A 26,131-nucleotide genomic window follows, 5' to 3' on the forward strand; every position below is an offset into this window, starting at 1 on the left:
TTAATTACATCAATTAAATAGAGACATATTAAAAGAAACTCATGATGGCCTTTAATTAAAACATGGTTAATAAAATATAAAACTACTTGGAGGTTTTGGCTATCTTATACTCTACAATTACATATTTTCAAAATAGCTACCCCGACAATAGTTACCTAAAACAGAGTGTCTGTTTTATTAGACCTCTAGCCAGAAAGCTTTCTTCAGAATTTTATCAGTGAAAGTAATGACACAGTAACCTGTATGAATTTGACTATATTTAAAATGACAGAGAAGAGACATCACAAAATGAGAAATCAATTTGACAAAAGTGCTGGTCGACCCTGTTTCTTTTCTCTGGTAATTGGACAGATTTGTATGAATGACAAGGCCTAGAAGAAAGTCCATCTTTCACACTGTTTAGCAGCCTCATTAGTTTCACTTTGTAAGATACATAAAAGGTGGCCATTTTACCTCTCCATGTGTTAAGAGGAAAAAAAAAATTGTTCTCACCAGGAAAAAAAAAATGTTATAGAGCAACTACTTGTCTGAGTCCAGGACAGAATTGGTTGCTTGTCTTTTCTTTACCTTGTGGTAGTATTCTAGGCAGAGTAAATATTTCCAGCCTGCTTCTTCCTGTTTCTGGAAGTGGGAAAAGCACCATCACTTCCACTATGTCTGTTTCCAAAAGGGACACTGTGGATATCTGTAAAATGCCTTTGCCCACCTCTGAAAGAAAATGGAAATCAGCACACCACTAGTGTCATCCATGAGTTGAAAGAATCTTCTATCTTCCCAAGCAAGATATCACATTATAGAACTGCCTTCACTAAATCTTTAGATCCAGATTTATTTACTAGATAGTTAAAGTGACCTTTCAACATACGTGAGAGAGACATTTTTGATGCACAGATAAAGGAGTCTCCTGATAAGGCTTCTGTTGGCCTTTTCAACCCGGCTTGGATGGACTCAGCCTCTTTCCTAGGCGGGGAGGCCTCCAGCGAGCTCTCCGTGCCCACCCCTGAGCAGCACCTGCATGTTCTGGCCCCTTGAATGTCCCCGTAGGCTGGTTTGCGTGCTCCTAATATTGGACGGACTCAGGCTTCAGTGTTCTTTGCCCCTGGAGTCAAGGTATTGAGGGCGTGGTGAAAACACGCAGGACCTGAGTTGGTCTTCCAGGACCCTCAGCAATCTGACCTCTGCAAGATTTATGCCTGGGCCCCACCATGGGTTCTCTCCAGAGTCTCTGCTCCTAGTTTCCATGGGGGCTGTTCCGCATGGCTCCGCTTTCTCAGGCCCCCAATATCAGCCCCTCCCCTCAGGTGTTCAGTGGAAGACCTTTCCTCTCAGCAAGGAAAACGGAGAACACAAACTTGACCTCAACTTTCTTATCCAAATCACGTATTGTTCCCATCCTCCTGACATTTTTGTAGGAACAAAATGTAACCCTTTCCATATGTGATTTTGAGCTCATGCCTCCAATGCCCTGTTAGACCATGTGCTATCAGTTACCTCTTTTTATTTTCTTGTGTCTTTTATGGTTTCTTCTATTCAGCCTTCAAGAACCCCCTATTTTCAAATCAGGACCTTCCTTCAACCCTACTTCCCCACCTCAGTTACCATCCAATTATCTTTTCTCTACTGCAAACTTCTTAAAACTAGAGTTGCCACTTACTGACTTCATTTGCTGACCTCCACTCCCACCCTAACCTCTTTGTCTCTCCACCCAGAAGAAGTAACTCTCCCAGGGGTCACTCGTGATCAGCAAATATATGAGGGCCTCCTCCCAGGACTCACCCACTCACACTGCTGCCACAGCGTACCCCCAGCCCAGCCTTTTTTCTTTAAGCTCTTTCTAGGGTGCGCGATCCCAGTTTTCTTCTTACTCTGGCCAGTTCTCAGTTTTCTTCACTGCCTTGTCTTTTTCTGTCCACAACTTCAATGGAAATAGTTTTTCCTACCCCATATTCTGACTGACCAGATATGTTAAAAAATGGAATATTTCGGCAGAACTTGCATCCACTCTGAGGTCAGCCATAGGTCCTGTCTCACTCTATGTCATCTAATGTACATAGTAAGGTTACCTGTTTGGTCTCATTAAGCAATTGGGTTGGCTTCTACGCTGTCTTCTTAAGCCTTCTCAACAGCTTCCATGATTTCAAGATCAGAATTCTACCCTTAAGCTGTGAACTACAAATCTCCATCTCCAAACTTGTACTAAAGATCCACAAATGAAGAGCTTATCAGCTTCAAATCTACAGAGCTCCTCAGCTCACCCTATTCCTCAACCTCCACAACTTCCTTTTCTCTTGAGTTTTTATTTCAATTGATGACTTCAAAAGCTTCCACCATCCAGGCGAGAAATGTTAGAGTAATTCCTGCTCTTTCCCTTTCACATGTAATCAAATACCAAGTCCTATCAATTCTGTCACTCGCAACTGTTCCCTCCGTTTTCTCTCATGACTGCTGCACAGGTGCGCGCATGCTCAGTGAGAGCGGGAGCCCTGGGCCGGGCTTGCTGAGCCTCGGCCCTGACTCCACCTCTGCCTACAGCTACGGGACTCTGAGCAGGACTTAACCTCGCTCTGTCCCTGCAGCCTCATCTGTGAATCAGTGTAATAACAGTCCCCTCCTCATAAAAGTGCGTCGGTAAGAATTAAATAAATTGTCCACATTGGTGTGGCTCAGGTGGTTGGGCTCAACCAGGAAATCAAAAGGTCAGCAGTTCAATTCACAGTCAGGGCACATGCCTGGGTTGTGGGTTCAGTCCCTGGCTGGGGCACATACCAGAAGCAACCAATTGATGTTTCTCTCCCTCTCTTTCTCTCTCCCTTCTCTGCTCTCTAAAAATAAATAAATAAAACCTTGAAAAGAAAAGAATTAAATAAATGAACACATGCCAGTGCTTAAGAACACTGGAATCCCTCAATAAATGTTGGCTTTTGTCATGATTAATAGGGCCTCGTGCCTGGACTACTAGAATGATTGCCTGGCTCATTTCTTTTTTATTTCATTCTCTTGCTTTTCTGTCCCATCCTTCACACTTGTGCCAGAGTCATTCTTGAAAAACTCAGTCAAATCACTCTAGTCCCATCTGAAAACCTGATGATATTGGTTTAACCACAGAACTAAGTCTGGACTCCTTGGAATGATACTCAAGATCCTGTGTCTTCTCTCAGACTTCATTGCCATAATCATCATTTAGTAAACACTTCTGTCTACCTATGACACCAGACCTCTTACCAATCCAAGCGCTTTTGCTCCGACTTTTATCTCAAGATAAAATACTAACATGGCCCATGCTCCACTACTCTAAACCCTCAGAAAATTCGCCCCTATCCTCTGCACCCCTCTATTAGTGCCTCCTTTTATCCCTACTCATTTCCTCACACCTGGCAGAGTTGCTTCTTCCTTTGAGCCTACACAGCCCTCTGCTCATTCCTCCTACACTAAATTGTCTCCTTGACCTTCCCATGCCGCACAGGGCCTAGATTGAGTATTTTATTCCCAGTAGGTACTCGATAATTTTTAAAAATCAATAATGGATTTAAAAGTATATATCTGGGGTACATAGACACATGCATTTAGTACTTAAAAGTCAGAGAGGAATGTATTCGTTCTTACTGTTTATCATGTAAGTGCTATCTCGCTTACCAGATCTGTAATGTACCTGGGCATTTAAATAAATATTACTAAAAGAGATAGCTATCATTTTATTTAAAGAGGAAACATTGAAGATTCATGTCACAAAACTTTCTTTAGATAAGTTTATTAAATAAAGACCAAATATTATCTTTAAAAATATTTCAGGGATAAATAATCCAACTTCTCTTTGTAAGAACATTAGATATATTTAGCCATTTCATTAATTAATTTATGCTTGACTCAAGAAAATTTATTTAGTATCAACTATGCACCGAGCAGATATACCAAAAATTTCTAAATATGATATGGGAATTCTCTGAAGTAACTTCTGTTTTTTAAATGTTTCACTTTTAGAAAACATGCCACAAAAATTATCTCACTATATCCCCATTTTCACCACCTTAAATTCTTTGGAATAAAGTGGCCGATATTTTAAATTAATAAGCATTCTGTGTAGTACCTATGAATCCAAGAATCTCAAAGGAGCTTGAGGGGTTGGCATTGATAACAAAGACGTATCCTTCTGATGTTCCAGCTAATAGATACATTCCTCGCTGGTCATAACTAGAAAAGAAGAAGTCTGATTTTACTTGTTCCACTGATAAAATGGTAAACATTTCTTCAATGACAGCACAGAGATGCATTCAAAACCAGTCATTCTTATGCTCTGTGATTTTCAATATTATCTGACCTTATAAAAGCCAAGTGATTCCATAAAAATGTAATCATTCTATTCTAGGCTAATGTTATTTCCAAATTACAACACAGTCAAAAAGATTCACTGAAAATGGTCAACTATTTTGTCATAAGTGAATGAAATATGACCATAGAGCTTTCTAGATATTTCAAGTAGAAATAAGCAATTCTCAAATTGGTGTTGAGCATATTTCAGTGCCCTTCAGCGCCAATACCTGGCAGGAGGAAGAAGAAATGTAGTGAAATGTTTCTACTTCTTCATCAAATTAGAAAAAGTGGGGAAATACAAATTAGGATAAGTGAGAAGGATCTGAGAAAGAAGACATAACAAAAGCTGTGGTACAGAGGAGGTGGCTGCAACCAGAGGGAGGTTACAGGTCCTTCCCCCTGAGCTGGGGGCAGCAGAGTTTGCAGGGACAGCGCAGGTGGGAAGCCAACTCCCCCGGGTGCCAGCTGGGTCATCTCCCGGGAAACGCTTCTTTTCATCTCTTGGAACCTGAATTCCCTCATTTGTGGAATAGGTACAAGCATAATAATACCTTCCTAGCTAGTGGAGTGAGGATCACATTCAATAAGCTGCAGTGTGTCACTGGACACAAATGTCAGTTCTTATTATACCTGTGACTATGATAAATTAACAAAAGAAAGAACAGTAGCACATGAGTCCAAAATCAATGTCTCTATGTTGCCTTCTTAAAAGCCTTGCTTCAAAGCATTTAATATCATCTAAATGCCCACTGATATACTGTCTTTTAAAAATGATAGTATATTCATATAATGAAATACTATGTAGCTGTAGAAAAGAATGAGGAAGATTATGTGTTGATAGAAGACATCCTTACAAATTCACTATTAAGTGGGAAAAAAAAATGAGATACAGAACATTGTATATATTAGAGCAAAGGCAATGACTCTGGAGCCCAGCTGCCTGAGTTCAGATCCTGACATTTGCCATTTATATCTGTGTAATATTAAGCAAGTTATTTAAACTCTTTGTGCCTCATCTTCCTCATCTGTAAAGTGGAGACAATACAAGTCTCTATTTCATAAAGTTAATAAAATAGAAGTGCCTGGCACACTCTAAGTGCTTGATAATTATTTGTGTAAATAAAAGGAAATACTTATCTTTTTGCTTGTTTATGATAAATATCTCTGCAAAAAAGGCATGAAAAACTGGTAACAGGCTGCCTCCAGGGAGAACTGGGTGTTCAGGGACAAAGGTAAAACATCTTTTATTACATGCCCTTTTGTACTTTTTGAACATTGAACCAAGTCAATATATTCCTTTCCAAAACAAAACATGTAAAACTGAAAATGTAAAGGAATTATGGCTTCACTGGAATTCTCAACAGACCAGTCTGACAAAGTCGCTGGCGGAAGCAGACAGTACGTACAGGAGGTGCTGGATGGAGGATCCCGAGAGAAAGGCCTTTTGAACATGCTGAGCGGACTTGGCGTCCCGGATGTCAAAGTAGTGGACAGAGCCGCCCATAGTCCCCACTGCTGCAGACAGGGAGGAGGGAGAACAAGCCAGAACTGTTGTCTGTTAAAAAGAAACCCCCAGATGCTTAACTTCACTGTGCCAAAAACAAACAAACAAACACACACACACACACACACACACAGGAGGCTAGCTCTCCCACATATCAGAATTCTAGTTTATTTGAATAGCCTGCAGAATTTGAGAAGAGTGGCCAGTGTTGCGTGGTATGACAAATTATATGTTCAGTATTCCTGAGCTAATCGATTATGTAATAAGTCACAGGAATTTGTACATCTTATTCTTTTATCCTAAACTTAAAATGATAAAAATATGAAGACATTTATTGAACTTAAGTCATGGCTTTATTTTTATCCCTAAATGATTATAAAATTACACCAATAATTATGAAAAATAAAATAAGAAATTTAAAAGAAATTCCTAGCACCTTTTGGACATCTTTATAGAATGTTAAAGATTTTTTAAAATCATCATTCATCTGCTGGGTAATAGTAGATCCTGGGGTGCTGGTATGACTGAAGAGGACTTCAAAAAATAACCATTATCACTGGGCTACATATTCAGTCACCAAAGAATGCATCACAGATTCCTGCTTTTCTCACAATGATTTACAGAATATAATGTCTAAGAGAATAAATTTGCTTTTGTGACCCTTAAGAAACCAGATTCATTTCTCTATAAATTGAACTTTGTAGGTTGTTTCGAATAAAATCATAGAATGTTAGAAGTGGAAAAGATCTTAGGAGATAATCATTTTTGGAGAATAGAAAAGAGAGGCCAAGAAAAGGGCAGCAATTTGCCCCAGGATCTCTTAGCTGGTGACAAAACTCAGGTCAGAACTCAGGTGCCCTGACCCATTAAAATGCAGTTTCCCAAATAAGCAGGTTTGTATTCTAGTTTTAAAATTGAGTCTTCCAATTGATTCTGGCTGAGTCTTCAGTGGTATCTCAGTGTGAAACCAGAAACAAAATAGCGAGGGTTTTTTCCCTCTTTTTTTAACTTGAAAGACTTTATGGGACCTCTCAATGCATGTGTGCATGTGTGTGTGTGTGTGTGGTGTGAATTCTCATAATAATCAGTTGAAATTATTCTCTATTCCAGGGCAATGGTGGGCTAGGCTAAAAATGTACAGCAATATCTGGAGGGGTCTTATGCATCCTTCCAGATGACATCAAGGGAAGCAGCCAGTAGTGTCCTGGTATCCTGCTATCATGGTGCTGGGCTGGGTTCTCTCTGCAGTACTGCCTAAAACATTCATGGGAACACAGTCGTGGGTACAGGCAGGGAGATCTGGCCCCAGCCTATCAATTCCCCACAGGGCAGCAGTATCCTCCACTGAGGAAAAACTGCCAACTCTCCCCAGTGTGCGCAGAACTGCATGGGTGTGCCATGCCTAGTTTGAAGCTCAGCGAAGGTTTGATGAATTCACTATGAAAGTTGTCCAAATCTCTCCCCTCTGATCAGGTGAAGGGAAGATCTCTAAAGCAGAAAGCAGGCCATCTGATGGTGCCTATTTCCCTTCTTAGCCAAGAAGAAGGCAAGTCTTGATTATGCAGCCCCTTGCATAAGTGGTCAGATCTGTATGTCTCTCTTCTGTAAAAGGAGATGTGATCAGATGAACTTTTTAAATATCTTTCCTAGTTCTAGTAATTCTAATGGAAACAAATACATACAAGCCTTTGTCACAGGTATGGAGTCTACTCATAATTCAGTCTTCTAGGTAAGAATTTTTATCTTTACCTTTTGAGGTGAGTTTTATTTATCCTATTAAATTATGTGTCTTTTTTATTTTGTAATCTTCTTATATATGATATGATGCTTCATCTTATTTTATCACTGAGATTTTAATTTTATAATGGAAAGGATTGTAATTTCCCTACCTACCGCCAAAATCCATGGCTCATCTAAAACAGCATAATATAGAAAATGATGATAATTTAAGAAGAGATAATTATCATTGTTCCTGGGTCCTTTTATGTTTTTAAAATCCTATTTTATGTAAAATCACAGGGAACTGTAAAAATGGCAGAAAAAAATGGTATCACCTTATGGCAGGTGTTATGAGAACTTGTGGTTTGCCACCCGTGACTTATATAGCCTCCTTGCTTCCAAATTTTTTTTAATTTTATTTTTCAATTACAGTTCACAGTCAACATTATTTTGTATTACTTTCAGGTGTACAGCATAGTGGTTAGATAATCCCATACTTTATAAAGTGATCCCCCAATATTTCAAGTATCCATCTAGCACCGCACAGAGTCATTACAATATTTTTTAATATATTCCCTATACTGTACTTTACCTTCCCATAACTACTAGAAAATTTTTGAATATCCATTGAGAATCTATCTCTCTCTTATTTTCAGGTTGAGTGGAATAGACCTGACTCCCATTTCCAGGGCTGAACTTAAGCCAATTAGCATTTCTCATCCCCTTGTCCACAGTTCAGAGGTGTTATTAAGACATTAGAAGGTATGTAATAGGCTTCTAAAAAGGAGATACTTCTTTTCTCTTCCTCTTCTCACTGTAGGCACTCTTTCCTGATGGTCTGATGTGAGCTTGGCACCTGCAGCATTTGGGTACCACTAAATGAAGCCAAGGTGAAAGTAAAAACAGTACACAGGTGAATTGAGCCTTACCTGAGGCCGAATTATACACATTATAGTTGATTGACCCAATAACCCTACTTTTTAATTTTTGGCTCAAGCTGCTTACAGTGGCAATTTTCTTTCATTTCTAACTAATCCCCTTGAGGTTAGATGGGGCTATTTAACTAGTTATTACCAAGGGGATATTTTACTTTGAGTAAAAGCACTTAATTGTTAATTCAAGAACTTCTGGCACTTTCTTCGCCATAACCCTGGCACTAAGGAGTTATTAGTTGGTGGCGCCTCAATCAGCCTGTCACCCTGAGAGACCGAGTGGAGCAGAGACCCTGCCAATCCATGATGAAGTTACTGCACGAATGGGAGATTTACCACTAGAAGTTCAGAATAACTGCAACCACAAAAAAAACTTGTCTTTTCCTATATACCAATGTAGAACCTTAAGTTCCATCCTCTGGGCTGTGGAACATACTTTATGCACAAGAAACTCTAAATATGTAAGGTAAAAATGCTATAAGGCATCTGAAACAAGTATGGCCCCAGACTACGGGCAGGTGAATATGCAAAAGTAGATTAGAGTAAAATTCAACATTTCTTTAAAGTCCATTAATAAGGCACACTTACTGGGGTGTTCAGATAAATCCTGCTGACACAAGCACCATCCTCTATGCACCAAACGCAAACTTCCCCTGAATGTGTGAGTGTCTGTAAGAGAAAGAGAAATAAAACCCTAAATGGAAAACAGGACTCTGTGTTGGAAGGATGTTCTAAATCCCTTTCTAGTACACCTGCCACTCTGATTATTTAGTGTAGAACTTTATTCTTCTTATGAGGATTATAATTATTTCACAATCTCAGCACCAATACTTCTGATTTTAACAGATATTAACTACTATTTTTAATATGACTTATGTAACATAAAAACTAATTAGGATTACAAAAGTGAAATAAAGATTATTTTCTAACATAATTGAAATAAAAATTACTTGAAAATTCAGAGGATTATTGCCTAGAGAATAAACCTAGAAATAGGAAATCGTACATTGTTATTTATTTGATTAATAGACTTTGTTTTTAAGAGTAATTTTAGGATGACAGAAAATGTGAACAGAAAGCACAAAGACCTATCTCCTCCCCCTTACATCCAATTCCCGTATCATTGACACCTTGTATCGATGTGGTACATTTGCCGCCCTAAAAATCCCCTGCTCCATTTCGTCACCCTTCTCTCCCTCTCTCCCCACTGGACCCCTGGAAACCACTGATTTCTTTACTGTCTCCATAGTTTTGTCTTTCTCAGAATGTCATATGGAGGAAATCACACATCCTTATCAAATTGGCTTCTTTCACTTAGCAATATGCATTTAAGTTTCCTCTATGTCTCTTCACAGCTTAATAGCACATTTCTTTTTAGTGATGAATAATATTCTATTGCATGGATGTACCACAATTTGTTTATTCATTCTCCTATTGAAGGACATCTTGGTTGCTTCTTCCTGTGTTTTTGTTTTGGTCCCCCTGCTGTCTGAATTTCCATGAGGTTTCTTAAATAAGACCTGAGATGTGCATACTGTTCAGTTGCAGTCCCCCGCCATCCCTGCCCCGGTACTGGCTCTAGGGTGGTTTCTGCTTCTGGGCATCTGTTCCCTAAGCTGTGGATCTGCCTGTCTGTCTCTATAATTTGGGGAGCAGTGGTCTTCCCTACGACCTCAGTTCTCTGACAAACTTGAGAAGAGCTGCTGGTTTTAAGTTCATTCAGCTTTTTTCTTTTTTTAAGTCTCCTTTCATGCCGGAATGGAAAACTCAAGTCCATATTGTTCATTTTTACAAATAATATTTACTCTTTCACAGGATCAAGACTGAAAGCAGCTTAAAGTAACTACAATGTGGTACAATTTAATTCTGTTTTTTGACTACTAGAGAATGGGTAACATGAAAATGTGGATCAAGTATCTAAACCCTAAATGTGAAACTCTTGTATGGAATTTTTAACTGAGTTGAAACAACTGTAAGAATATACATAATGCTTATCAGAGGATATCTGGGTGAAAAAATCACATAATCATAACTTTAAGACTGGAAGAAAACCTAAATGTAACTATTCCACAATCTATGTGTTTTTTATTTGCCAAAACTCTCAAAATCTTAATGGATTTGCTAATAAATTATATGAAAAGTAAAATATGTTTCTTGAGATAAACAATAGGTAAATAGTGAAACACCTAGAAAAAAGGTTCTTTTCTAAATGTAAAGGGTAGGTTGTTTTATTTCTAACTAGACCAAATTCCCGTTTTTTGCATTGCAACTATTTTATTTTCATCCTCAGATGGGGCTGCATTACTCTGAGAGAGGGTAAATACTAATAGGTTAATGAGTGTTGATAACTCATTAGCAATGAATGTGTTTAAAGGTCTGGATTGGAAAGTTTGTATGGTGACTATAAACCAAATGGCTCCTAAAATTTCAATTGCCGTGGCCATTTACAGAGACTTACTATTACGGAGTTTCAATATGATAATGGCATTCTGGGTGGGGAGTATTTGATGATAAAAATGGTTGGCTTTTCTATCTCATCTTCAGGAATAACCTCTACCTCCTGTCTGCATTTAAACCCTACTGTGGCACAGGCAGTATTCCTCACCATGCAGTACTCGTTTCCAGGTGTGATCAAGTCAATTGCCTGAAACTTCCCATCACAAGCCTTGAGGACTTTATCCAAGGTTGGCTCCTCACCAAAAGTGTAAATATAAACAGATCCCTTTAATTGTACCAAAAGGAAAAAAAAAAAGGAGAATAGATGTAATTGGTGCGTGAGCAATTCAACAAATATTTATCAAATGCCTCCTGTGAGCAAGGCAGTATATGGGACTGGGTGGTGGAATATTAGAGATCAACTCCTTAAGGCCCTGACCTTGTGGAACTTAAAATCTAAACGTTTACTGTTTGTTTATTAATTCATCATTTATAATAATCAATACATGACACTATATTCTTTTCTTCAATTCCAGGCATTCATTTTTTAAGTCGTAAAATGTAACACAATATTTTTTCTAATTATTGATGCAGAAAATTTGAAATATGTGGAAAACCAGAAAAGTTAAGATGAACTACGTCTTATCACATACTAGATCATGGAGGGCACTAATGAAAACTTTTAATAAGCCTTTGTGGAAATTGTGAAGATGGGGGTCAAAGCTGTCACTTTATGAATTCTCGGCTCTGAAATTCACTTCTGGAAAAAAAATTTATTCTTTAAATTATGCATCCCAGACAAGTAACTGTAATATGGTATGGTCACTTAACTAGCAGTAGGTAGTTTGCTGTCTACTAATCACAAGTTCTTTAAGTTTGAGTTAAACATGAATATTTTTGTTCTTATTTATATAAAAAATAAAACTTTGTAGACTCTAAAATCTGGTAGATATTTATTGATTTTACCTTTCATTCATCATTTCAACAAATACAGGGTCTGGCACAAATAATGCCCCTTTTTATTACAAAATCTTTTATTACAAAATAGTAAATGTGTAATTCTGTAACATAACAATATCATGTTCGAGCACACCATATGACATTTTAGGTGAAATATTCAAATTAAAACTATAAATTATCACACCCATATTATTACCCTACCAACCACACTCAAGCAGGTGTTACTTCTGCCGGACCCTGTGTTAAGTGGGTACACTGTGCCGGATATTGGTCTTGATGCTGGGGCTACATCAGAGGACAAAATTGACAAAAAGTCCCTGCCCTCATGGAGCTTACATTTTACTAGAGAATCCAACCATAGTTCGCTAACCCCAGCACTACATGGATGATGTATTCACTATTTCTTACTTATATTATTGTCACATAGAAGTCAGTGGTTTTTCTAATCGAAATTCTTTTTAAATAACCTTTTTCTCTCTGATTTCTTTTAAGATTTTTCTCTTTGTCTTTAGTTTTCAACAATTCCACTATGTTAAATCTAAGTGCAGATATCTTTTTTATGTCTCCTGCTTGGGATTCACTGGGTCTCTTGAATTAGTAAATTCATGTCTTTAATCGGTTCTGAAAAATGTCTTTTAGTATTGCCTCTGCCACACTCTTTATTCTCTCTGGGATTTCAATCAAACATATGTTATATCTTTTCATTGTATCATTCATGTCTCATACCCTCCCTTCTGTGTGTCCTACCTTTTGAGGCTTTGGGCTATATTCTGGATAACTTCTAATCTACTGTCCAGTTCATTAATTCTCTCTCTGGCTGTGTCCCATTTCTGTTAGACATACTCATTTAATTTTTACTTTTTTAGTATATTTTTGTTTTTTAGAAGTTCTATTTAGTCTTTCTACCTTCTGTTATGCTACCTTATTGTTATTATTATTCCCTGTTCTAAATATTTTAAATTTGTCATTTATTTCTCATTTATTAAGATATAGTTAGTAGAGTTGTTTTAACTTCTTGTAATTATCAGAAACTGAATTCTTTCCTAATTTAAATTTGAACTTTTTTGAGGTAGAAAAGCATTGAACTTTGTTTGTAATTCATCTAAAATTATTGCCTAACAATATAAACCGCTGCTAACCCTGGCCTTCGAAGGTCATTCCATTAATTGGGAGTCTTTCTAATAGTATAGTTGAGGTGGACATTTGCTGTTATCCTGTTTGTTCCCCTCTCTTCTTGTCTTACAGAACACATATTTTCCTTAGAGAACCACTCATCACTCCCATCTCAGTCTATGTTTTGCTGGGTTGACTATCCAGGGTCCAAGGGTAGGCCCAGCCAATCAGAGCTTAGAATCCATCTGGACATAGCAACTGACACATGATGGGAGAGGTGACCCAAATTAGTACAAGGAGTCTAGATTCAAGGACATTTTTTCTATGTGGTATCTTTCTACCATGGTCAACAAAAAGATAGAAATATAAACTAGAGTTACAGGAACCTTGTTTGACATCATCGTGGTGAGCCTGTATAGAAAAGGAGACAGCAGAGAGGAACAGAGCCAAGAGATGGTGGAAAAGCAAGGCCAGCGGCTTCTATGGGAGCTCCTGGATTCAGATGAGCTCCTTGTCCCTTCAGTTACAGGCACAAAACCAAACATAATTCCCTTTATTAGTAAAGCGATTTAAATTTTTTTTTTTTCATGTGCAGCTTTAAAAAGCCTTGACTTGGAGAGTATCATCATTATGCCCTACCCTTCATTCCTGTGATGCAATGATGATAATAATATCTGAAAATTGCATACCAAGAAATCACCATCTAGCATACCTTGTCTGTTTGCATAAGCAACATTTTGTAACTGGGAGAAAACATCAAATACTCCAAAGGCTCTTCAACCTGAAGAAAATCCTCTACTCTGTAATTTGAGTCTTTAATAATAAAAGAATATACAAAGCCATCCTAGAGACCAAAAACAATGAGATAAACGCAGAAAATCAGTCTCAGTCAATGCATAGTATACTTTCCTTATCAGACAAGCTAAGAGTTATTGATTATCACTTACTGTTCATTTTTAGAATCACTATCTATATTTATATTATATACAATACCTCATCTTCTTCCCTTTAGACAACTTTTAGCCATATTTCCTGGTCAAGCTTCAATTTTCTCTCAGTTGTGACATATTTTGCAATTATCTAAAATTTTAGTGACCTAACCTTTCTTTGAACTTTCCTAGCATCTATTTCCTTGTCACATTCTTTATTATACAGGAGGTGGGGAAAGTGAGGCAGAGTCTATTGTGTGGTTTGTGTATATAGCAGTCTCCTTACTTCAAAAAACACTAGTCTTAATGTATGTTCTTTAATCATTGTTATGCGGAATTTCTTGTCTTCCTAAATGACTCAAAGGTACAGAGTGTGCTGTTTGTTTCCTTTATATTCTTCAAGTATCCAGTAAAATGAGTTAGTTGGTTAGTTGGTTGAATATGAACAGATTTAGGTGAGTTTAACTACTTTCAAGAGGAATTTGAGGTATGTCTACTATAGTGAAGAGGCTTTGGTCAAATTCATCCATAATTTCTAGAGCAGACCCCATTATAACTAAGAGTAAGCATTTGTGAGATGGCTGGGTTCCAACTCGGTGGGGAACAGGCAAGGTGATTTCATCATTCTTATCATTGTTCTGTATCTCTCACCAGAGCAGGTGCTCTCATCCTTTCTTTAAATTAGTTTAAAGAAAATACCATGGCCACAAATGCAAACTAAATGTAGGAGGGTGGGGGTAGTCCATTGCAAGGTTGGGGGATGGGATTATGTGATGAGTATAGGTTTATGAGCTCCAGGTTGTTTCTCATTGGTGAAGCTCCATCTCTCACCCTGGCAGCATTGATTAGCTGCCCTCAGGGTCCTGGAGATGTGGTTTGTGGCCACAGAAGACACAAAGCTAACAGTAGTCTCAGGACAGCTACCGATAGATCTGGGATCTTCATGTGGTCAGCTCTACACGGTAACACTAATTACCACAGCATGGCAACGTAACATGGTCTGACCCCTTTTCAGACCTGCTGAGACTGAGGGAACTCAGAGAGACTTGGTTCCTTCATCAACAGTCATCCATAGTTCCTACTCAGTAGGGTCGCTATGAGGGTGGAGGGGAGATAAATGGTAATAAAAATACAATAAAAAGTAAATTTTTAAAAAAGGAACAATAAGATAATACAAAGAAAACACTTAGAATAGTGCCTGACACAAAATAAGCACCTAGTAAATGATGGTTATCAATACTAATTCTATTGTGGACAATAACAGTATGATACAGGTAAATGAAGTGGGCACACACAGGAGGCTAAGGTCCCATTTGTGTCTGAAAACTTAATACATTAAGTGCACAAACAAGAAGGAAATAGGGTTACGATACTAGGTGTTTGGAGGAAACATGGATTTTTAAATTTTTATTTTTGCTTATTTGTAATAAGATACGGTAGTTCATTATCCTGTGATCACTACTTTCATATACATTTGAAATTCTCATAATAAAAAGTTTTATAATAGCACTCAAGAAGGAAACAAATTAATAATCTGACAGAACCTAATATCACAAATAATGGCTCATAACAGTGAATGAGAGCAAATGGAAATTGTATATTTTCTTGAAAGCAATTAATTTTGAAGAAAAAGATACATTACAATTCCAGAGGCAAGAACACCTCCCTTCTGATACACCATGGTGAGCGGGCTGACAAGATTTCTTCCATCTTTTGAGAAAAACAAACAAACAAGGTAAAACGGATGATACAATTAAAAGTGCAATACAAAGTACTTCATCTCATTTGATTTCCTAAGACTACTTATTTCTTTGCAATCTTTTTTTTCCCAAAAAACCAGCTTCATATTAGAATATGTGCTATGATGCTTCCCAAGTAATGAATCACAAAAGCTGCTTAGCAATTATTACTGATGTAAATCACAAGAGTTTTTTTAAGGTCGGTATCATCAGATCTGTGCAACTAATATTGCAGATTTAGTTAGCAAGTATATTTTCTTTCTTAGGAAAACATTGTCAGAGATTTTAAGAGGTCAGGAAGAAAAACTGTATTATTATCATCAAACTGTATACTTAAGATCTGAATATTTTATGGTATGTAAACTTGTACCTCAGTAAACAAAGCACAGTGGATAAAAGAAAGAACACGGTCTACCAGAACTTCTTTTTTTATTGTTGCTCAATTATAAGTGTCCCAATTTCCCCCCCCATTTTCTCCCCTGCCCTGTCCTCCTGCTCCCCGCCCTCAGTCAGCTCCCACCCCCTTGTCCGTTACCATGGGTCCATTATACATGCTCCTTGACTAGACCCTTCCCCCATTTCCCCTCTCCCGCAACTCCTCTTGTCACTTATTAATAAAATATTGGCCTGGGATGTTATATACCTGAAACTTATGTCATATATGTTAATTATATCTCAGTAAAAAATATATTGTCCTTGCGGGCAAATATCAAAAGCATATTACTTGTTATGTAGAAAAACCATGAGACCTTCAAGATAAAAAGTTCAGGTGGCATCTGTCAAATTATTTGTTTACTGCATATTAGGTGCTTGGCATTTGCCAGATGCTAAGAAGGATACTGTCCTTTCCTTCAAGGACTATTCATCTCCCAGCAGTCTCTTCTTTCCCAGTCCAGCTGCTACCAGAATCCAGCTTCCTATGACTCCTCCCTTAGTCTAGGTGCCTGCTGCTTATAGCCACCTGATTCTAGGATCTTCCTTTTCTGAATAAAGGCTAAATTAAGCTTCCCAAGCACAATTCCAGTTGGGGTACCCCCCCATTCAGGAATTTTTGATGTCTGTCCACTGTCAGTTGAATTAACTATAAACGCATTAGCCTTACATTTAAGTGCAGATAAGCTCTAGATGACTTTCCATTCCCCACTATCCCTGTGTAAACTTGCCGCTCCATACAAACTATACAACTTCTTGCATCTCCACCTACCCCATTTTTTTTCCCTACACAGATATCATTGTCAAAAAGTCTATCTACTTTTATTTCTGTCTGTGAACCCACCCTTCAAGGGCCATTTCAAACACCACCTTCAAAGTAACTTAACTTGGTCTGTTATCCTCTGAATTTCCACAGCACTTGGTGAAGTTCTCCCTTAGTGAAATCATCCTAATCTACCTGACTGTAATAAACTGACTACCTGTCATATTCTCTTTAATAAAATAGAAATCATTTGAAAGTAGAGATTATGAGATTATATATTTGCCTTCTATGTCAACTCTGAGGCACCTTGCTTAGTGTCTTACATATGGTAGAGGCTAAATAAATATTTATTTTGAAAGCATTATGAAAATTATTAGAAATAGTATACAGGAAGAAATAGCAAACTGTGTCCAATTATACATTATTAGGTCCTAAATTGGGTATAACATACTACAAGTGTGGCAGGAATTTGGAAATGAGAAACACTGTTTTATAATTCATTTTACACACACATAGAGGTGCTAATTTACTGCGCAGAACTCTCTAGGATTAAATTCTGGAATTAAGGATAAGTAAAACACATTCCTGACTTCAAAGAGTTGATGACTAGCAGGAAAGACAGACATGCACACAAGGCATTGTAATGGGACAGAATGAGGCTCTAAGAAAGGAGTCTGAAGGAACCCAGACAGGGCCACCTAATTGTGCCTGCAGGTTGGGGTGAGGGCAGGGAAGCCTCCACAGAGGACAATTTCACCAAGTAAACATGGAAAAGAAGGACATCCTAGACAAAGGTAACTACAAATAGCAGAAGGCAGAAGTTAGGGAGAGCACAGGAGTGATGAGAACTTCAAAAATGTCTCAAGTGGGAGTCGGTGACGTTGGAAATGCAGGCCAGAAAAAAAGGTTTGTTATTTAGAAAGCTGGGGAATGGCATTTTGGATGCGAGATTAGAGAGGAAACCAAGCCTGGGGGGTAAAAGTGAGAGGAAAGGAATCTAACGGCCTCAGCTTTATGAGTGGGTGAGAGTCAGGGAATGGGAGAGGGCACAGAGGAGGGGCCCTGCCAGGGGTGGAGGCTCGCTGTGGCGGATAGCGTTTGAGCTGCGACCTGGAGAGTTCAGAGAGAAGTGGCAGGGAATGGGCTAGGAGGCATGCCTGTGAAACGATGGGAAGAACTGACTGGCTAGACAGGAGACCTGTACTGGGGAGTAGTAGGATCTAAGACTAAATGGGACAGGCAGGATCAGAATAGAGAGGGTCTGAAAGCAAGAGAGAGTAATCCGTGAGTTACATGTTGAAAACAGTAAGAAGAAGAGCAGTTGGGCAGGAATGAGCTGCCTGGTTTGAGCCAGCTGTTGATTAAGGTCAATGAAATCAGTCCTGAGGTTGCTGCAAAAATCAGGGTGTGAAGTGATAAGAGCACCTGGAATGGAGAGTGCCATGGACAGGTTTGGGGAGTTTGCCCTGGCAAGGTTCGTTTCTCACAGGGTCTACACCTAGCCCCTTCTGTGACCGAGGCCCAACTCTGGCCAGACCTGATGGGACTAGGAATGGACCTCGTCCATTGAGCTAAAGAAAATAGGTCAGGTTCCCTTGGAAAGTCTAACCACTTAACATAAAGCTAATTTTCAAGATGGCAGTTGGACTTATGAGACCACTAGAGAGAAAGGGGTTGATAGGGATAGAGGGCAGGAGAGAACACATTAGCTTATTAAACAGAATGGCATATGTATGGGAAAGGATATAGCATAGTAGCTAAGAATTTGGACTCTGAAGTCTTGTAGCCTTAGTTCAGGTTTCAGCTCTACAGTTTACTAGTTTCAGAAATTCAGGCATGTGTGATAACCCCTCAATGGCTCCATTTCTTCCTCGAGATCAAAACGTATCTCCTTGTAAAGGTGTTTTGAGGATTACATGAAATATGCATTATAGAGTACTAGCAGAACGTCTGGAGCATGTAATATTTCAGAAACATTAGCTAGCTAGAAGGACTAGGACTTGGTAACTAACTATAGGATAAAGGAGAAGAAGGAATCAAAGATGCCTCTAAGAAAGAAAAATAGAAAATAAAACATTCATCTTCAATTGCAAACCCATCACCAATGGCTCTACACTTCTGGGAATATGTAGCAAAGCAGTTTCTCACCCATTGGTGGTAAGTCTTCTATCTTATCAAGCACAGTCACTTTCAAGTTTTCTCCAGTAATCACTAAAAGATGACCCTCTTCACAGCCAACGTATAGGTCACTTGTTGGAGTCCAGCAGTGCATTGTCGGGTGAAGCAAAGGATATAGATCATCTTTGGGCTTTAGGGAAAGATTAGAAACCTTGTATTATGACAACAATTATGGCCTAAAAGCCAGAGAAATACCCATCAAAACAATTTCCAAGAGGAAACAAATGAACATGTACATACATACATTCATTGTCCCCACCATTTGCCAAGAGCTGACTGAACTCCTTTCCTCCTCCACTTCTCTACATTTTAATTCACTAGGAAAAAAAAAAAAATAAGCCACTCTTGCCAAATCTAGGGTCTAGATTTTCATGAGTTTTGAGTAATAACTTCTATACTGTTTCCTGGTGGACTTTTTTTTGTATCTTAAAATATAAGAAGTTGTTGTCTAGCTACAGTCTCTCTTTTTTAAGGAAGATTTTTATAACATTTTTCCCTTCTGATTCTGCAGGGGTCACGGATGCGATTTTTCTGGAGTAGCTACGGAGAGGTCGCCTAGATCCCCTGCTTAGTTAGCTTTCATGGCGAATGAGAAGAAGACTCTTTGTCTGATTCTGGTGGCCTAATTTGGTCCATGAAACATCCTACATGACTTTGATTTAATGGAAAACTCAAAGAAAAATGCGCACAATCTATGGGATGTACCTAGAAAAACCGCTGGCTTTGGAGACTGAAAAATAATACAGGCCAACGATGTAAGGGAAGTTTTGCCTATAAAGAAATATGTTAGGCTTCGTAGACCACATTGTTCTCTGCCACATACCCAACCTACCCTTCTTAAAACAACCCTTAAAAAAGTGTGAAAAATTGTCTTAGCTGGGGCCATACAAAAACACATCATAGTCTGTTGATTGCTTCCTTAGGCAGTAATACCTCAGTATTATTTCTCCTATAGCCTTAAACACTTGTGCCCAGCAGAGCAGGTCTCCCTTTTTATAAGGACAAGCAGGTCTCCTTGTAAGTCTAGGACTACCTGCTCTCTTTCCTGGAGGTCAAGGTAGTTGTAACAGCAATTTTGGGCATACTCCCCTGCCTCAATCCCTGAGAATGATTAAGATTGTAAACTCAGGATACAGTAACATGGCATTCCTTCCCTTCTACTTAAATAATTCATACATATGGAGCTTAAATTTGTTTATTCGTTTAATTTGTATCAAGAACATAAGGTTTAGTATTTATCTGAGCTTTTTGTTATGCTATGCTATTATTTAGAATTGCATTAGCTACAACATAATATCTCTGTTTTCTCTAGACATCATTACACCCATAGGAAGAGAAAACACTTTTAATGAGCCATTAGCCAAATTACCAGAATTGCTAAATTCCTTGAGAGTTCCATGCTTATTTTGCTCATTTATTCATTCATCTAACAAATATGCATTGGATACTTATTACATCCCAAGCACAGGAATGTACCAATGCGCAAAGCACAAAAAATCCCTGCCCTCATACATCCTGGTGAGGGGAAATAGAGTAAAATAAATAAGAAATGAAATATATGGAATGTTATGTGTTGAAAAGTGCTGTGGACAGAAATAAAGTAGGGTACATTAGAGTTGGTTCCACAGTTGGGGAATACTTCAAACCTATATACACAGTGATTTTTCTACTCAGAACTTTCCAATGCATGCAAGTCACCTTTATAATAAATACTCAATTAATTGAATAAAATATTACATACTGTTCTTTTAATTTAGGAAAGGTTTGTCATGTTAAGGTAAAGCAGGTGTGACACTGTAAAAGTTACTATTTCTACTAGATCCTCAACTTACATACATTTGTTTCATAATTGACATTTCAACAAATGTTCGTTGGGTTTTGGCTAAATACCAGGCATTGCACCAAGACCTAAGGAATTCCTCTTCTCAGTGGGATAACTACCCATTGGGGGAAGGATTAGTATCAACAAATATCAGAATCAGAAAACATGGCAGCTTATAGTAGAGGAGTATTTAAATACGGGGTGGACAAAAGTAGGTTCACAGCTGTAAGTACATGAAATAGTTTATTCTTGTATTATTTTAAATTCATTAATGTATTATTTTCCATACAAGCAACTGTAAACCTATTTTTGCCCACCCCTGTATTATATGTGCATCCATAAGAAAGCAATTGGTTCTTCTTGGTCGGGTGAAGGAAGCGTAGAGAAAGAGAATTATCATTTGGGATGGACCTTGACACATGAGTAAGGGAGAAATCATATATATAGTAACAATCATCATGACAGTTTTTTAAAAGAATAGATTGACTTTGATTGCAAAATTGGTCTATTTCATGCCCTTAATAAGGGTATTTCATACCATTAGACTGTTAGAAAATAAAACTTGAATAACAATCTGCCCATCCAGTAGGACAAACAAAGGGACAAGACCAAATGGATTAAACTGTTACTAATTAATGACATTTTTGTGGTGTCTGAGATTTGACTCAAAGAAAAGAATTACTAACTAAACACCATTATTTTAAAGTCTTTTGGGTTGTCGTGATGACATATAACCTTAGACTATAAATCACAAAAAGACAGACTCTACCTGGTATTACGGTGGGCTTAAAATCTTAAGAACACACATATCTGGCCCTCACAACACTAGTGAATCTGTGCATAACAGAATGTGGGGATTAAAACTTGGAATTTTCTGGCCTTGGTATGTTAAACTAGTATTTACATGTTGCTTTTCTTAGTTTAAGATAAACCTTGGCTTATTTTCCTGTTACTTCCTTTCATCAACATGTTCTGTGCCAAACATATTTTTTTGTTGTTTATTGATTTTAGAGAAAGAAAAGGGGAAGGAAAGAGAGAGAGAGAGAGAGAGAGACATCGATGTAAGAGAGAAACATTGATTGGTTGTTCCCCATATGCGCCCTGACCAGGAACTGAACCCACAACCTAAGTATGAATTAATCAAACCCACAACCTTTGCGTGCGATGACTCTCCAAACAACTGAGCCACACCGGCAGAACTGTCCCATGGCATGTAAAAAGTAAATGTGATATTGTATGGATTATGTGAGTACAAACAATAATCTTTAATTCTGAAAATTTTGAGAATTATAAAAGAAAAGTGCCGACAGTATTTAAAAATACTTGTTGATAACACCACCTCCTTGTTTAATCCTCTGGAATCATGATTCAAATATTTTGGTCACTTGAAGACCAAATATGAAAAACTTGAGTCCAACTCAGTATTGCTTTAGAAAATGTAAGCAATTTTCTGAATATATTTCAGAATACTTGAGTTTATAAAAGAGATTTTTATTTTGCAACTTTTTTTTTTTTACAGGTAGATGGAAAAAGGAAACTGGACACTTGAGATTAAATTAATTATTTTGGATCCATTTTCTGGCCAGATACCATCTGCCTTTGTTTCTCCCATGCTACTACTAGATATATTTTTAATGTCCTAATTAAGTTGTATAATGTGATACAGGCCTATTTAAGGGCCTGTAATGTGCCTTTCTATTATTAGCTACAAGAGATAGAACAAGAGCATTTAATGTTTGTAATTTTGTAAAAGTACACAGATTGTCAATTTCTTAGGCTCTTATATACATCAAGTCATTACTGATTTCTTTGCCACTGGTACCCAGGTTACAAAAAAATGCCATTCAAAGGAAGGAATAGAATCAAGATATTTGAGTTCTATTTTATGCTTTCACTCATTGTACAGACACTAATCAGTGTTTTAGGCATTTTTCTCACCTTCTTTATCTATACAATGAAGAAATAAATACTGGGAAAGTTAACTTCCTATTTGAATGCAAAGTACATGACTTTGTTAAAATTCCTTGTATGATTTGGAAATGTCAAATTTTAACATTAAATTTCTGTTTTCAGAAAAAGGTCAAAATGCACTGAGTACAAAAGTCCTAGGAACTAAAGATGTCCATATAGCTATGAGCATTTTTTAAAATTGTAACTCCACATTTAAATATTTAAGGAAGACATTCCTATAGCATTTTTGAAATGACAAGGACAATTGTCTGAAATGTAAATGCTTTGTATAGAGTTTATGATGTTGGTGCAAAATGTGAAAGATGAGGGCTCTTACAGGGGGAAAAAAAAAGATTTGAGATAATTGAATATTTGGAGTCCTAGGAATCAAATACTAAATGTAGAAACATTTTTTTTTTTCAGTTGTGAACCCTGATGGCTGATCTATTTGTGTTTACTTTGCTGCTCCACTGTGGCTGAACGGGGTTCTATTTCCAAGGCTAAGATCTGTGCTGTTAAAAGGAATTAGTCATCTTCTGTAATGTAAAAAAGTAATTGTCATCCTTTAGAATAAACACAAAGAGCATACAATCTTTTCTCTTGTTTGCCAGAGCTTATTTTTAATAGTCTACTACACTGAATTATTTTTAGTATCTATAGCTTAATTCTCTGCAGCGGTCAGAAATGTTTGGGAACCTCTATCTTTTATCTTTGGCCTGGAGCTTTAACAGAAGCATTAGCATAATGTAGGTGGAGAGGCTTAAGAGTCAAGCTCCTTACTTTCATCTCAAAGGCATTGCGTGTGCTACTACTCTCTACTCTCTGACTCCTTGAACATCACCTGCGCTTCACCCTCCCCCTATTTACGGTGCTCCAGCTGTATGGGTCTTTTCTCAGCTGCTCAAACATACTGAATTATTTCCTTCCCCTAGGACCTTTGTGCATGCAGTTCCCTTTTCCTAAACACTCTTTACCCTGCTTGTAAGATGGCCTCCTAGGCCTTAAAGCCTCAACTTAAGTGTCATCTCCCTAAAGGACAAACCAGCATGTTAATCTTGTCCTTACCTCCATCCCCCATTTATCCTGTTAAGATTATTGCCACATTTTGCAATGATTTAACGTATCTTCTTACTTTTGGTGTTGTTTCTCTGTCTCCCTGATAGAATGCAAGCTCCAACAGACAGGGATTATGCCGCCTGACTGGTCCCCATGTGACCCCATTGCCTAAAACAGTTCCTGCTGCATGGGAGGAGCTTGATAAATTTGTGGGATGAATGAATGAATGAGTGTGCAACTGCTGACAAACTCCCTTTTGAACTTTCTCCCTTTTTTTCCCATGGACTTGTTTTTTCCTGGATTTGCTCCTATCCTGCGACTGTTCTTCTCAGACTCGTCTTCCTCCTCCCAACCACTGGCCGTCAGTTTCCCCTTTGGCCCTCTTCCCCGACCTCCTTTCTCTCCTTTTCATCACACCTCTCCCCTCGGCACTTCCAGCGTCCTCTCTGTGGGAATGACTTGGCCTCACGTGTCTGCAGCCTGACTTCTCCCTAACAGTAAGCCACTTTTCCAGCTTCCACCCCACATCTCCACCTGGAGGTATTCTCAGCCCCCCAAATTCAGTATATCCAAAACGGAAATCACATCTGGGCTCTCGGTGCCATTATCTTCCCAGTCACCCAAACTCGAAATGCCAGCGTCTTCCTCTCTCATGGTCTCTAGGCTAATCTGTATTAAAAACCAGGATGATTCTCTCTATCCTGCACACCTCATGGGATGATTATGTGAAGGCAAACAGGAAGATGTGCCAGGTAGTTACCCTGAAAGTTTCAGCCTCTTCGCCTACTAGCCCGGCAATGGCTGACAGTGGGAGAACAGGTCCATGGATAAGATCCTTGGGCAATGAGTCGGGGAAAATTGTGTCTTTTTCATTAAGAAATGACCCATCTTCCATAGGTAGTTTTACTGACCTATAGAAAAAAAGAAACATCAGAATAATCACATTAACAAAAAATAGTCATTAACGTACTGATGGGGAGGTGTTATAACATAAAAAACAAACAAAATAAAAAAGATACAGGCCAAAAAATAGATTTTTAAATGTATATCATAAAAGATATTTAATACACAGCTTCAAATTAAAGCATTGGGATTTTCAAAGTTAACACCTAAAGTAGGATTGTAAATCTGAATGTTGGTGGGGTCAGGCAGGTTACGTGTGGCAGGCAAGGTGGCAATTGTGGCAAATGGGCAATTGTGTTCCCTCCTATAGGTGGCAGGTGCCACTCAGTTCCAGCCAATAGGGTTTGTTGACATGTGAGAATTCTGGTCCCAAAGTTATAAGAGAATGTACATAACCTGGATACTCATGAGAAATCTCTCAAATTTTAGATGCTAGCCACCAATTCAAATAAAAAACACTGTGGGTCAAAACAAACATTATGTAGGTTGTATTCAGCTACCTCTGTGGCCTCTGGTATCAAGAATTCATTTTCAAATTTATCATATATCTACTTTTAACTCATAATATGGCTATCAAGATGAATTTGGGGAAGTCATGGCTTCATGCATTATATTAAAAATTTGTTGATTATGTTTTATGAATGATGAATAATTTTATAAAATGGTCACACTAAAATAGTACCTACAACTCAAATGTAAAGCTTAAGTATTTTGAAATCCTGCTTGCTTTCTGAATTGGAAAATCCACTCACTTTGGCTCCCACTTTTTAGAAAAATTAAAACTCAGTATTTAGAAGAGAATATTCAAGGGAAGCAAAAAGAGAGAAGGGTGTAATAAGTTACTTGCCTACCCTGGTAAGGATCTGCTAGAGACCTCATCTACTTTATTAACAGTTATAGTGTTGTCATCTCCGCCTGGAGACAGAGTTGGCTATTCAGTGAGTCCTTGTGAAAAGGAAATTATGACATAAACAGTACTGAGAAAAGAAAAGTGTCCCTCTTAGGGTTCTCCATTTAGAAAACTTTATTTACCAGCTTTACATTTCTCTGCAGAAGGCAGTTTTCAAAAAGTGCAATTTCAAGGGTGTACTGGCCAACATCTCCTTAGTCTTTGACTTGGAGAGTACGGTCAACTCAGGGACATATTGAGCCTTTGAACCCTCCTCAACAGAGACACCATTATGATCAACCATTACCAGGACATTGGTCATAGAATTTCTCTTTGACCCAGTTCTATTTATTAATAAATGGTAACTCCCATGATCCATTATATGCAACTACCCTTTTGCTTATAGATAATGTGGCTGAAGGTATAATCTATATAAAATTTCCATATCTAAAAGTTTCGTATTTTTGAGATTTCAGCTGGGCATCAGAGTAATAGGAG

At 38.0% G+C, this 26,131-nt stretch overlaps 1 protein-coding gene across 1 annotated transcript in view; it reads right to left on the reverse strand.

Annotated features, from left to right (window-relative positions):
• CFAP43 (cilia and flagella associated protein 43) overlaps positions 1-26,131 on the reverse strand; it is an 84,604-nt gene that overhangs the window by 43,269 nt on the left and 15,204 nt on the right. Inside the window, exons 5-13 of the mRNA XM_054581751.1 lie at positions 24,602-24,752; positions 18,984-19,143; positions 15,544-15,611; positions 13,685-13,816; positions 11,069-11,185; positions 9,052-9,132; positions 5,715-5,863; positions 4,085-4,188; positions 568-708 (exon numbers count right to left, since the gene is read on the reverse strand). Coding sequence (XP_054437726.1) covers positions 568-708; positions 4,085-4,188; positions 5,715-5,863; positions 9,052-9,132; positions 11,069-11,185; positions 13,685-13,816; positions 15,544-15,611; positions 18,984-19,143; positions 24,602-24,752 — 1,103 coding nt within the window. The remainder of the gene's footprint in view (positions 1-567; positions 709-4,084; positions 4,189-5,714; positions 5,864-9,051; positions 9,133-11,068; positions 11,186-13,684; positions 13,817-15,543; positions 15,612-18,983; positions 19,144-24,601; positions 24,753-26,131) is intronic.

Source organism: Pteronotus mesoamericanus, unplaced genomic scaffold, assembly GCF_021234165.1.
Source record: "Pteronotus mesoamericanus isolate MK-2021 breed Mesoamerican mustached bat unplaced genomic scaffold, CSHL_Meso_final contig_657, whole genome shotgun sequence".
NCBI lineage: Eukaryota > Metazoa > Chordata > Mammalia > Chiroptera > Mormoopidae > Pteronotus > Pteronotus mesoamericanus.